Source organism: Apteryx mantelli, chromosome 36 (genome assembly GCF_036417845.1).
Source record: "Apteryx mantelli isolate bAptMan1 chromosome 36, bAptMan1.hap1, whole genome shotgun sequence".
Taxonomy (NCBI): domain Eukaryota; kingdom Metazoa; phylum Chordata; class Aves; order Apterygiformes; family Apterygidae; genus Apteryx; species Apteryx mantelli.
In genome coordinates this window covers 387538-400930 of record NC_090013.1, presented here as the reverse complement: position 1 = coordinate 400930, position 13393 = coordinate 387538, and the positions used below count along the sequence as shown (strand labels likewise).

At 62.5% G+C, this 13393-nt stretch overlaps 1 protein-coding gene across 3 annotated transcripts; it reads left to right on the top strand.

Annotated features, from left to right (window-relative positions):
- Positions 1-622: 622 nt before the first annotated feature.
- RAVER1 (ribonucleoprotein, PTB binding 1) lies at positions 623-13201 on the top strand. 3 transcript variants are annotated; one of them, XR_010886727.1, is made up of 16 exons: positions 623-861; positions 4137-4203; positions 5388-5857; positions 6142-6333; positions 7148-7277; positions 7370-7470; positions 9446-9557; positions 9953-10212; positions 10420-10513; positions 10820-10953; positions 11117-11197; positions 11348-11482; positions 11642-11725; positions 11811-11998; positions 12145-12287; positions 12843-13201. XR_010886727.1 is itself a non-coding variant. In XM_067314673.1 (15 exons), exons 1-14 carry the CDS (start codon positions 649-651, stop codon positions 11955-11957), a joined length of 2220 nt encoding a protein of 739 aa, XP_067170774.1. In that variant the 5' UTR covers positions 623-648; the 3' UTR covers positions 11958-11998; positions 12843-13201. The 3 variants fall into 3 exon arrangements, 2 of the variants coding, with proteins under 2 accessions (XP_067170774.1, XP_067170773.1); XM_067314673.1 differs by lacking the exon at positions 12145-12287; XM_067314672.1 differs by having other exon boundaries at positions 12145-13201.
- The last annotated feature ends 192 nt before the right edge of the window (positions 13202-13393 follow it).

Sequence of the window (13393 nt, the reverse complement as noted above, 5' to 3'; positions counted from 1 at the left end):
TCGCTATAGGGCAAGGGGTCATTGGGGTCACTATAGGGCAGGGGGTTCAGGGTCATTGTAGGGCAAGGGGTCATTGGGGTCACTATAGGGCAGGGGGTTTGGGGTCAATGTAGGGCAAGGGGTCATTGGAGTCACTATAGGGCAGGGGGTTCGGGGTCACTGTAGGGCAAGGGGTCATTGGGGTCACTGTAGGGCAGGGGGTCATTGGGGTCACTGTAGGGCAGGGGGTTTGGGGTCAATGTAGGGCAAGGGGTCATTGGAGTCACTATAGGGCAGGGGGTTCGGGGTCACTGTAGGGCAAGGGGTCATTGGGGTCACTATAGGGTGGGGGCGCTCTAGACCGAGGGGGCGTGTCCTCGAAGAGGGGCGGGGTCCCAATAAGCCAGTAAGGGTCGAGGGGCGGTGAAAGCGAGGCTCGTCCTGTTCTGGCCAATCAGGAGGCGAAATGCTAATGAGGGGCCGGTGGGCTCGCTCTGCCCAATGGTCGGCGTCGGTGCTGGCGGATTGTTTTTTTCGCTCTGTCCAATGAGCGCCCCGGGTGCTGCCGCGTGGGCGCGGTCGCGGCGGGCCAATCGGGCGGCGGCGTGTTGGCGCCTCTCTCTCCGCTGCCTGCCTCTCGATGGTCCCAGGAGGCGGCGGGTGCCCAAGATGGCGGCGGCGGCGGTGTCGGCGGCGGGCGCCGTGGTGGTGCCGAGCCCGGAGCTGCCGGGGCCGAGCCTGGGCCTGGGCCGCGCCCCCGAGGAGGAGCTGCCGGCGCTCGACCCGGCCGAGGTGCGGAGCCGCCTGGAGCGCAGCGCCCGGCAGTTCCGCAACCGCCGCAAAGTCCTGATCCGCGGGCTGCCGGCCGACGTGAGCAACCAGGTGCGGGCCGGGGTCGGGCACCGGGGTGGGGGGGGCCTGAACTTGAACCTGAGGGGGGCCGGAGCCTGGGGCTGGAGATGAGGGGGGTCCGTGGGGCCGGGGCTGGAGCTGGAGCTGAGGCGGGAGGGAGGTTCAGTGGGGCTGGGGCGAGGGCTGAGGCTGAGGGGGGACCCATGAGACTGGGGCCAGGGTCGGGGTCAGGTGTGGGGCTGAGTCTAAGAGGGTTCTGTGGGGCTGGGCCTGGTGCTGAGGTGGGAAGGGGGTCCATGGGGCTGGGGCTGAGCCTGAAGGGGGGGGGGATCTGTGAGGCTGGGACCTGGGGCTGAGGCAGCCAGAGGGGGGGGTCTATGGGGCTGGGGCTGAGGGAGGGTCCGTGGGGCCAGGCCTGCAGCTGAGGTGGGAGGGGAGTCTATGGGGCTGGGGCTGAGAGAGGGGTTGGGACCTGGACCTAAGTTGGGGAGCCGGTGGGGCTAAGCATGGGCCTGAGGAGGGTCAGTGGGGCTGGGAGCTCAGCTGGGGACTGAGGGGAGGGTTGAGGCCTTTTGGGGGCCATGGGGAGGGGTGAGGCCTTGTGAGGGTCCTCTAGGACTGGGGAGGGCCCATGGGGGCCACGGGAACGGGGGTTGGAGGTCGTGGGTGGGGGGCAGGTTTGGGGGGGGGGGGACACAGAAGCAGCGGGGGGGAGCAGGACGGGGCAGTCGTGGCTCTCTGGGCGAGACATGCGTGCGGGAGGCGGGTCTGGAAGCCGGCAGCTGGGGCAGGGCTGCAGTCCCGTAGCAGCAGCGGATCCAGCGTCCGGGTCTCCGGTGATCCTGCGGAGCTCTTTGAACTCTGCCCTGGCTGCCGGCTCCGAGCTGCCGTGTCCCCGGCTCTGTTGGTTTAACCCTCTGGCGACGAGGCCGTTTCCTTTTCCTTCCGTGCCGGCGCTGGGTGATGTAACCTTGCAGCTGCGTGGTCTGTTTACGTCCAGTGATAGCGTGCTGCTCCGTTTGCCTCTCCGATGGCTGTTCCTTGGCTGAGATTTGAGCCCTGGTCCTTCCCACGCCCGGGAAAGCCGAGATTTGCAGCCTTCACAAATGCCTGCTGACCTTTTCTCACGTGCCAAGTGCCCTGCCGCTCCCCTTCAGCCTCACTCTTCCTCCTTGCAGCGGCTCAGCCAGCGCCCGCTGGAATGAGCGGAGCGTCGACACAGCTCCGAAATGTTTAATATTCCCAGTGCTGGGGAGGTTACAGCCGTTACTGAAGTTGGACGGAAAAGTGGGGGGCTGGAGACACCCCCGCAGCGTGGGCGTGCGAGCTGCCTCCCCCTGCGTCCGGCTCTTCTGCAGCGCGGCTTCTCTCCCTCCGGTCACCCGTCCTTTCCCGGAGCCCTTCCCGCTGTGTCCCGCTGCGAATAGCGGAGTGGAAAGTCTCGTTCTCTCTCTTGTACTGTGCTGACTGCTTTGGCGTCCTTTATATCCAACTTACTGGTCGGGATCTTTGAATCCGGATTTGAGGTTGCTCCTGGGGAGCGCTGGGCGCGTTACCATGCGGGAAGTCTGTCTCTGCTGCACCACGGCTTGGTCCTCTCCTGGCTCCCAAAGCTCCTGAGGGAGGAACAGGTTCCCGTTAGCGCTTGAATAGGATCATCTGGTTCTGAGCAGGCCTCCGGGAAGCAACCAGCCCTGTTTAATGTGTCCTGAGCATCTTCTTCAAACGAACCTTGAAAGTCACAGCAAGCCGCTCCTTTCACTAGCGAAAGCTCACGGGCCAACCAAAGAACCCGTTTTGCAGTCAGAAATCTTACTGAGCTTGATCTGAGCTGTTAAAAACGTGGTGAATGTTTGCATTTATCCCTCAGTGGTTGGAGCGCCCATCTCTTGTAGCAGACTTTGCTCGCTTTTTCCAGCGTGGCTTGTGCTCCCGGTGGGCTCCGTGTGCGGGAGCTTGGATGAGGTTCGGGAGGGCAGCGGGGCTTTGCGGAAGTCCTCGTGAACCCCATTTCTGGGGCATCTCCAGCGCTTCGCTCGCGGCTGCGGGGTGCCGCAGTCCAGGCACGGCTCTGCTTCCGCTCTCCCCGCGGTGTTTCTCCGAGGGACGCGGCACCGCGGCTGGAGTAGGGACCTGGCGTCTGGATTTTTGGATTCTGCTTTGTGCTGCGCCGTTTCCTGTGAACTCAGCGCTGAAGTAATTTCCCTATCTGCGCCTGTTTTTTTTTTTTTTTTTTCCACTCCCTAAAATGGAGTTAATTGTCTGCTGGCAGCGGCTGAGAGGCTCGAGGCCCGTAAATCATTTTACAGCACTTAGATGAGGACAAAGTCTTGAGCAAGGCCTCGGGCTGCAGCGCTGCCAGCGTGCTGAAGGACCGGTTCGAAGATGCTGCCTGCGGCAGCGGTGCAGCGCGCTGCCCGGCCCTTGCCGCGTCCTCGTTGGGGAATAAGCGGTTTATAGCGTCGGAGCCTTCCGGCTGACGGGCCTAGGCAGTGCTAAAGGCCCTCGGGGCGTTAAAGTGGGGACGGCTGAGGTGACGCTGCTCCCTTCGGGGAGTTGCCTGTGGGCGCTCTGAAGATGCGGGGAAACACTGATTTGAAAGGCAGTTTTTTAGCGTGCGGTGTTGTGTTAATCTCCAAGCGCGATTAGGACCAGGAGGTGGTTGGGGTTGCGTGCTGATTTTGGAACAGGCGTGCTTGGCTTTCTTCCAGCGTGTTTGGGAGCAGAGCAGGTGAAAGCGCGCCTCTGGGGTACCTTGCAAGAATCCCTGTGTCCCAGGTGATTTTTACGAGGGATAAACTCCACGCGCCAGGCGGTTTCCAGTTCAGGCGGCCGCGAGCCCTGCCCGAGCCTCTGCTTTCCTGCGAAGCCCGGACCCGCCTCGCCCAGCCCCGGAGCAGCTCTGCTGGGCTGTGTTTGCTCAGCCCGCGGCGGCCCTGCTGCCTTGGCAGGTGCCGCCTCCCTCCTGGCCGGCGCCGCGGCCGGCTGGGACCAGCTCGCTCCCTGCTGCGCAGGGGGGAAGGAACCGGCCGTGGCTTCTTGTCGGCGATCCCGGCAGCTCTTCCCTGCGGGATGAGGGCTCAGAAGCGCTCACCGGAGCGGAATTTCTCCACCCCGCGTGGAGCAACGAGGTGTCGCTGGGTGGCAGCGAGTCTCTGCAGCGCCGCAAGCTGAAACGCGGGTCTGCGCCTGGGCTGGGTTTGCACTTTCCCTGGGAGGGGGCTGGATGCGGAGGGTCCTGCTGCTGCTTCGTTCTCCCTGGTAGCTGACTTTCTTTTTTTTTTTTTTAAACTCTGTTTATACAGGAAGTTCACGATCTGCTGAGCGACTACGAACTTAAATACTGCTTTGTGGACAAATACAAAGGGACTGGTGAGTAAGCTGCTCTTGCGAAGCGGGCGTCTCCCGTGACGGGGAGCTCTGCGCGAAGGCCGTAGCCGGGAGCCCCCGGGACTCGGCCCCCACGGGGCGCCGTGCGGGTGAGCCGGCCCTCCGCACCCCGCTGCATCTCCCGGCGGCTCTTTCGCTTCCTCGTTTCCTCGGGGAAGGCCGGGCCCGCGCTTCCAGGAGCCGCGGTCTTACCTCGAGCGCGTACCCGAGCACCTAGCGCTCTGATCTTGTTCTGTATAAATGTCCCGCTCTTACTGTGCCTTGTGTATGGTCTTTTCTTCAGTTGTGCACATTGGATCCTATTTGTGAGGTGGCTAGTGTCGTCAGTCGGAAAATTAGAAGCTGTGGGGCTTAGAGCCCCGGGAGACTTTGTACGTGCAGCATGGGATTGCGTTGCTTTACGAAACCGCAGGGACGCTTTTCCTGTTCACTGCTGAACCGAGGGTTCTCGGCCGAGTCCCTGGCGCTCTCCCGGCGGCCCCTCAGGGCTGCACTCCCGCGAGCGCTCCGCCAGCCTCTCGCGCTTGAAGGTTCCCGTGGACAGGAAAAGCTTCTGGAGTTGCATGAGGTTGCTGTCATGCTGGGCGCTCGGCCGGCCGGCCGGATGCGTGAGGGGCGGGCGGTTGGGACGAAGGACCGAGGCCGCCCGTGGCCGTTCTGTGGCGGGTGTCGCCGGAGGTACCGTCCCAGGCCCCGTCGTTTCCCCAGAGGCTCAGGAGCATGCAACACCGGGAAAGGGCCATCCGACACGTTGCATGAGTCTTCGCTTTACAAGTTCTCCAAGTCTGAGAGTTGTCACGTCTGATTTAACCAGCCAGCACTAGCAGAGACCTCGGTGGCTTAAACAGTGCTTAGGGTCAGGCTCCTGCCTTGTCCGAGAGAAGCATGAGTGCATGAAACGTTGTCTGGGCTTTGGGCACTAACAGAGCGTGCCAGTGTTGCGGGGAGGCCGGAAGGGCAGGTTACCCCCAGTTAGCTGGAGCTTAGCGCTCTGCGCATCGACCCCGCTCGCCGGTCCCCACGGCTGGGCTGGTGGCTTTGCATCCACGGGCAAAACGAGACTGAGAGCGCGGATCCGAGTGTGAGCGGCCTTGCGGAGACGTGCGGCGGCATCTCGCTGCGTTTCCCGGTTTAACGCTTTGCTCTGGGCTTGTCTGTTCTTGCAGCGTTTGTCACCCTGCTCAACGGGGAGCAGGCGGAGTCCGCCATCAAGAAATTCCACCTGAGCAAACTCCGGGACAAGGAGATCTCGGTGCAGCTGCAGCCCACGGATGCGCTGCTGTGTATCGCCAACCTCCCGCAGCTCTACACGCAGCAGCAGTTTGAGGAGCTGGTCCGGCCCTTTGGGAACCTGGAGCGCTGCTTCCTCGTTTACAGCGAGAAGACGGGACACTCCAAAGGCTATGGCTTTGTGGAATACATGAAGAAGGATTCTGCGGCCAGAGCAAAATCTGACCTCCTGGGCAAGCAGCTAGGCACACGGACTCTGTACGTCCACTGGACGGATGTCAACCAGCTGACGTTAGACCTCATCCATTCCAAGTGCTTGTGCGTGGATAAGCTGCCCCATAACTACACGGACCTCGAGGAGCTGAGGCAGGTCTTCTCCGCGGCCTGTGCGCCGACGTTTTGTCAGGTGAGTGCCGGGCGGGGGAGGCGGCACTTTCCCTGGGGCGCAGTCTCCGCGAGCGCTTCTCATCCTCTCTGCTGAGATCCAGGTGCTTTGCGCTTCACGCTGACGCCCGGGTTGACCCTGTGCTGGGAAGGCCGACAGCCCGGAGAGCGCTGAGCCCCGGGGTCCTGCTGGCTCGGAGCAGCACGCGAGGACCTCTCCGGCTTTGCGGCCTTTGCGTGTTGGCAGTCCGTGCGCTCCCTTCCCGTTGTGCTAAGCCTCCTCTTCACGGCTTTGTTTTTGTGTAGCTGGCGTACGGTCAGGATGGCCAGCTGAAAGGCTTCGCGGTCCTGGAGTATGAGTCAGCAGAGGTGGCGGAGATGGTCCAGCAGGCTACAGATGGTTTGCCGCTCGCCGGGAACCACGTCCGAGTCTCCTTCTGCGCCCCCGGCCCTCCTGGGCGCAGCATGTTGGCCGCGCTGATCGCTGCGCAGGCAACAGTAAGGCTTGCGCGTACGGCTCTTGGAGCAAACCCTGGTTAGCTCCTCCTCGCACCCTCTCCCCTGCTCAGCCTGCTGTCATCCGTGACAGGTCGCAGCGGCCGCTCCTTGAACCTTCCCGGGGTTGGGTATCCAGCCCAGAACAGGCTGTTGTAGTTCGGCTCGCTGGCAGCATGCCCAATCCGAGCAGACTTCCCTTTGGATCACCTACGACGCTTCCTTCTGTTGCCTGTAGCTCCTGCTTCTGGGCATCTACTGCACGCTGCAGGGGCTAGCCGGCACAGAAACCCCGGCGCGCTAGTGCTCCCAGATTCAGGATCTGGTTGAAGGAAGTGGGGCACAAATTCTCCTGTTGCTAAGGTGGCGGTTCCTGTGCACAGGAGCAGAATTCACGGCAAAATGTTCGTTGCCGCAGAAACTGAGCGGCTGTTCTGCATAGAGAGCCTTGCCTGTCACGTGCCGCGCTTGTTGGTTTGCCCCTTCGAGCGTCAGTTTGCGAAGGCAGAACCTCTGGAAGGGTCTGTTTTCCCTCCATGTGCACTTTGAGCCTTACACATCCTGCACACCCCAAGGTGTAGACGGCCGATAGCGACAGCTGACTGTATGGCTGCTGCAGGGCTTTCAGGGACCTCAGGGATGCAAGGGCCTCGGCTTTGCTTTGGGTCAGCGATTCCCTCCCTCCCTGCGCTCCAACAAAACACTGGGGTGCGATCTCGCTGAGAGCGCAGGGTGAAGTCGGCAGGTTCTCCATGGCCTCTTGTGGTGGAAGCCTCGAAACCAGGTGCCTGCTCTTGACTTGCTGCTTTTTTTTAAGGCGCTGAATCGTGGGAAAGGGCTCCTGCCCGAACCAAATATCCTCCAGATTCTCAACAGTCTGGGAAATCCTGCTTCACTCCAGCTGCTGCTCAACCCCCTGCTTCATGGAGCTGTCGGAGGAAAACAGGGTGAGGCTGCGTGCCTGGCTCCCGGGCGAAGAGCAAAGGCGGTGGGTGTCCGCGCTGCGGCAGGCGGTTCATCGCGCTTCTCTTCTCTCCAGGGATCCTTGGTGCTGCTCCCTCCGTGCCGCTCGTGACCAACCCAGCCCTCTCCACGGCTCTCCTCCAGCTGGCGCTGCAGAACCAAACCCAGGCTCAGCAGGTAAGCGGCGCTTTCGCTGCTGCGCGCTCCCCTTGGCTCTGGGGCCACGAGACGTCCGCCGCTGTAGTGACAGAGCGCTCCCGAACCCGCTGCGCTCCCGGCCGTGTCGCCCCGTGAGGTGAAGTGAATCTGCTCGTACCTCTGGGGCGGCAGGTGTACAGAGGTGTCTCAAACCTCGCTGTTTAATGACGAGGCGGTCGTCTTGTTTTGTGTACGTGCACCTTTTTAGGTATTTTAGCTGTGCCTTTCTGCAGGACAGACTCGTGCCACTGCCAGACTTTTACTGGTTGCTGATTTCCACATTAGTGTGGCCATTTTGCATGGTCGACGTGAGCACCCCCGATGTCCGCCTTGCCCAGTATCTCCAGTCAGGCTCGTGCACCTCAGTGGTGTCTTCTGAATGTCTTGGTTGCTTCTCCCCAGGTGCCAGACACTCAAACAGAGAAAGGAGTCAGAACTCCTCACCACTTTAGAAATCCGCCTGGTTTGCTTCTTGCTGTCCCTGCATCTCTTGCTTCATTTCGAACCACAGCGCGCTTGGTTTTTCACCTCCCTCCTCTGAGTGACCTCTGTCTTTCTGGTCTTTCTCGCTGTGCTTTCTGCCCCAGAAGGCATTGCTTGGGAACTCCCTGTTACTGCAGAACCAGGTCTGGACACAGCTGCTGCAGAACAAGGAAAACCAAGCCGTATTCCATGTGAGCGGTAGGAGGCAGCCTGCGCGTGCTGTGCCGTGTGCGTGGTGCGGAGGGGCAGCGCCAGGACTCCCCCAGCGCCTGGCCTAGATCCTCCTTTAGGACTAGGCAGCGACCACGGCCGGGCCCGGGAGAGGGAAGCCCTGCGGGAGGACCCCTCCGGTACGCCGGAGCGGTCTCCAGCCCTGGCTTGCGGGGGAGAAGCAAGCCGCTGCTCCAGCGTGTTCCTCTTCGCCTTGGAGCACGCAGCTCCGAGCCTGTTGGGGAGCTCGGCAAGGGCCTGTGGGCAGTCGCGGCTTGGCCGGCTCCTCTCCGAGGGGCGCGGGGGTCCGGCTGGGCAGCCCGTCTGGCCTCCGCCTCCGCTCAGGAGCCTCGGACCAGCTGCTCCCTTCGCTTGGCTTGGGCCGCAGAGGCGTCGGGGCGGCGCTGGGGGTGTGAGGAGAGGTGAGCACGTGTCTCTCTTGGACTCACTCTGAGCTTACCAGGTCAGCAGGCAATTCCCACCCAGGGCAGGTGGATGGGGACCTTTGTTCCGGCTCTCAACGGCCCGGTTTGAAGAAAAGCGGGTGCTGAACTGGGAAGTAGCTCCCTGATGCTCTTCTCTGTATTTGCTGCTTAAGGAACCATGAAATTGTAGCCCGTCTCCCTGTTGGGCCCTCCAGGGAGAGCTTTGAAATGCAAATGCGTCAATAGAGAGACAAGTGGTGGCTGTGGCGTGTTCCTCTTTGTGCTTTGCCGGAGCAGTTGAGCCGTGCAGTGTGTGCGTGCTGAGCTTTAGCTAACGGTGGTGATCTCGAGTCCTGCGCGTCTGCGTGCTGCCTGCTGAGCTGAGCGCTCGCTGCCAGGTTTCGTCCGCTCCCCTGAGCAGCTGGCTGGTTCCCACAAGCGCTGCAATTTCTGCTGCCTCCTTCCTGCAGAGCGACTGGGCGATGCGCTTGCACTGTCCAGCAACGTGTGGAACCCCCCTCCTCATGGCTGCCCTGTGCCCAGGTCTCGGGAGGGCCTTCGCTCCCCGCTCCAGCCCTCGGCACGGCAGCGGGGTCCGGAAGGGGAAGCTGTTTGAGCCGTCGGACTGTGAGGCGCTTCCTAACCAGGCGGCCAGCTGCTGCCTGCGGCCTCGAGCCGTTCCGATGCCTCCGTAGCTTAGGGTCCCACGCTCCGCTCTAAGTGTGCCTCGTGCCGCAGACGGGCCGGCTTCCTGCAGCGCTCCCATGGCTCGGCTCCGTCCCCGGCGTGCAGCCCCGGCGCCGCGCCCGGGGCTGATCTCCCGCTGTTGTTTGCAGAAGCCCGGGATCCTGGGCGACTCTCCTCTGAGCTCCCTGACGCACGGCGCCCTGGGCTTGGCGAGCGCCCCAGCCCAGCCTGCCGGCCAGCTCCTGCCGGAGCTTCCCTCAGGTAACGGCTCGGCTCCGAGGCGCCGGCCCTGCGGCCCCTGCTGCGAGCCAGGTGTCGCTTCCCCTTCCCCTCGAGCGCGGGGAAGGGGCGCGAGCGGGGATCGCCGGGCTTGGTGCGGCTTTGAGACCCTAGACCCGGCGGTCCCTGTGCCGTGGGGGTGGGAAGGCCCCAGGGACCCCCCGAGGTGGGTGGGAGGAGTGGAGGTAGCTGGACTTGGGTTTATCTGCCTTGATGGAGCACGAGCGGTGGATGCCAGCGCTAGATGAGGCTGTAGCCGCTCTCTGGGGAAGGCAGCTCGTGTGGCCTGGAGGAGAGGGGGAGAAAGGCTGAAAGCCCAGACGGAGCCGGGTGCCGGCGCCTGTGAAGCGGTGCCATCGCTGTTCTTCTCTCCCCAGGCGGCCCCTTGGCCGGCGACATGGCACAGGGGCACGTGAAGTCACCTATTTTGCCTTCTGGAAACGTGCCCCTGGCGCCTTTCCTGGGACCCGTGGGGGTCGATCGCGAGAGCTCTGTGATGGGCGCGCAGGTGCCCCAGCTGCCCCCTCCGACGGTAACGCCGCCTGCCCTGCAGGGCCTCACCACCTCCATTCTGGGATCCGTCATCAGTGGCCTCCAGAAACCAAAGCAGAGCGAGAACGGGCCTCCCGCATCCGGGGTAAGAGATCGGCTCTGTCGGCAGCCGGCCCGTCCTGCCCCTGCCGTGCCGTGGTGCTTCTGGTGTCTCGGCGCGTCCCTTAAGTCAGCGGCACCTCCAGGCTCTGCGCTGCGGCGGACCGTCACGGTCCTCCGCTGTAATTTAATGCTGGTTTCCCTTCCTGCCTCTTGGGGTGCAGTCTGATTCCCTTGGCCGTTTTCCTCGTAGGTCTCGCTGCTGGGGGAGCCGCCCAAAGACTTCAAGATCCCTCTCAACCCTTACCTAAACCTGCACAGTCTCCTTCCGGCAAACAGCCTGGGAGGTGGGTGCTGGGGACGCCGCCGTGCGTGACCGGAGCGATGGGGGAAGGGATGCGTTAGCGCCGTTGGCTGTCCCGCTCCCTCTGTTTCCAGCCATCCCTCTGGGGATGGCTCCTCCAAGCGGAGCAGGAAATCCTTGGGGCTGTGAATTTCCGTGGCGGAGCTGCCTCTCCCTGGGGGTGAAGGGCAGGGAGGAGCAGGCCTGTTCCGGGCGGATTGCCTCCTGCACAGCCGGCTCTGAACGGGAGCCAGCTCCACCCCTGCCTGGCGCCCTGCCTCCCTGCCGACGGGTAACGCTCTGCTTGTAGGTGGCGCCAACAAAGCGTTTAATCTGAAGGCTGGAGTGCTGGGAAACGTCTCCAACCCCAGGATTTCACAGTCCGACCCGTTGCTACCCTCCCCTGGGCTGGCAGGAGACAGCTATGCCTTTGACTACCAGCCGGTGGGTATCCGTCCATCCCCCTGGCTCTGGAGGTCTGGTGGGAAGGATCCTCCTGCTCTCGGAGCTGGGGCCTGGCTGCTCCCTCCTTGCGTAGCCAAGAGAAGGCCCTCCCTGCCTGCAGCGCCCGGCTCCTCTAACGTCTGTCTGTCTCCTCTCCCGGAAGGACTTGGGATCCCGAATTTATCCCCAGACGAGAGACCACGCCGGGCCCATCCTGGGTGGCTTTGGGCACAGCAGGCACAAGGTAAACCTCCTGAGCATTAAGGGGATCTAACCGGCAAAGAGGAGCCCAGGGAAGGGTGGGGAAGCTAGCGAGACGCCGATGCTGGTGCCGGCCCTGTCTCTAGGGTCCGTGGTTGTCCTCGCTTGTAACGTGGAGCCGTTTCTCTTCCAGATCTCAGCAGCAGCATCACCGGGGTTCGAGCGAGGCGCCTTGGGGCCCCCGCTGCCGCCCTTCTACTCAGGATCTCCCAGTTCGTACTTCACCAGTGGCCTTCAAGCGGGGCTTAAGCAGAGTCACCTGAACAAGGTGGGCTGCCGCTTCAGTCTCCAGCGGCCGCGAGGGATCTTCCCACCGGCGTCCTGCGGGCCTGGAAATACTCCGCTCTGGCCGCTGGGAGCAGCCTGGTGGGGTAATCGCCCCGGCCAGGCCCGTGCTGCTAACCGGTGCCCTTCCCTCCTCTTCCAGGCCGTTGGGATGCCACCGGTGGGCTCTGGAGACAGTATCCTGGGCTTAGGACCAAACAGCCACTCGCACAGCTCCCATTCCAAGGTCAGAGCGGAGCACGCCGCCCCCGAGCTCGCCGGCGTCCCTGTGCCGCTCCTCCCGGGCTGACCGCCGCGTCTCTCTCTTCCAGACCCCCGTCGGCGGCCAGAAGCGGGCCTTCTCCCACCTGCTGCCCTCCCCGGAGCCCAGCCCCGAGGGCTGCTACGTCGGGCAGCACTCGCAGGGCCTCGGCGGGCACTACGCAGACTCCTACCTGAAGCGGAAGAGGATATTTTAGCCCCCTCCTTGCCGAAGCACTAGATCTCCCTCATCCAATGTGTAAATCTTGTACAAACTTTTTTTTTTTAATGTTAGTCCTTTGATTTTTTTTTTTTTTTTTTTGAGGTTTTAAAAGTGTGCTATGAAAGACTTGGCTGCCCTCGGCAAGTGGTGGAGCAGAGGTTTAACCCAACGCTTCCCACCAGAGGACGGGCATCTTCTACCCCGTGGCTCTTTCCGGAGCGGACATCCCTGCCTCCGAGGGACGCTCCGCGAGGCAGCTCTGCTCTGCGCCAGTGTCCTCCGCGTACCTTCCCCTCCCTTCCGGGGATCCGTCTGCTCCAGCTGGGTAGGTGGATCCTTCCGAAGGTCCCGCCGGTGCCCGGCGTTGCCGTGCCTCTCCGGGGGGAGCGCCGTGCTCCGAGAGCAGCACCCGGGAGCCGCCTTTCCTGGGGCGCTCGGTCCCGCGCCAGGGGCTCCGCAGGGCCAAGGAAAACCGCGTGCTCCCTGCCTTAACCTGCTGCTTCCGGTGAGGAATGTAAGCGCGCTCCCCCGTCCCCTCTGCCCTGCGGCCGCCTGGGCGCGGGAATCCGCAGAGGCCAGGGCTGAGCTGGGCATCTTGGCCCCCGACTCTTCCTATACATTTCAGTTGTGTGCGTGTGTGTTGGTTTTTTGTTTTGTTTTGTTTTTTTTTTTTAAGAATTAAGACTCTGAGATTTTACACTTTTTTTGGTAATGAAATCTTGTAAGTTGCCTTTTTCATTTCATGCTTGTTTTTGTTTTATTTTATTTTTTTATTTGCTTTTTAAACTAGCTAGGAACAGGGACCCTGGTCTCTTGAGAGGGACACAGGGTAACTGATTTTACAAATTTCTTCATCCTGGGCCCACGTTTCTTGCTCCAGAGGTTTCCCTTCTGGAGGGAGGGACGTTTTCTCGGACTTTCTCACAGCCTTTGCGTGGAGATGGCTGCATCGCACCCTGGGCCGAGACCCGAAGCGGATTCCCACCCCGGCCCTCAGGTGCTGGCCGGGCCGGTGAGCGGGCGCCCGGCCCCGGGGCCCCCTCCGCTGCCTTCCCCGGGCGGGAGTTGCGGTTCTGCTTCGTATTCCCTTTCTCCTCTCGGCGGGTCGCCTTGGTTTTATAGTTGCTGCCATGTTTTTACTGTCGAGACTGTCTGTTTTTGCTGTGGCTGTCGTGGGCGCGATGCCCCCCTCCAGCTGGACACTCTGCCTTCCTAAAGTAAAGCTATATTTATATTGGGCATCATCTCCCCTCCCCTTTCTTTGTACGCGCTGCAGAGGGGCTGCTGTTGCACCCTCCCGCTCTGCTCGGTGCTCCCAGCAAGCTCGCGCGCTCCTGCCTCCCGCGTTTGTCTTCCAAAGAGCCCCAGAGCAGGGGCAGCGCTGCGGGGACAGAAGTCCTGCAGGCTCCGCGTCCCCCGGGAGCGCGGCTG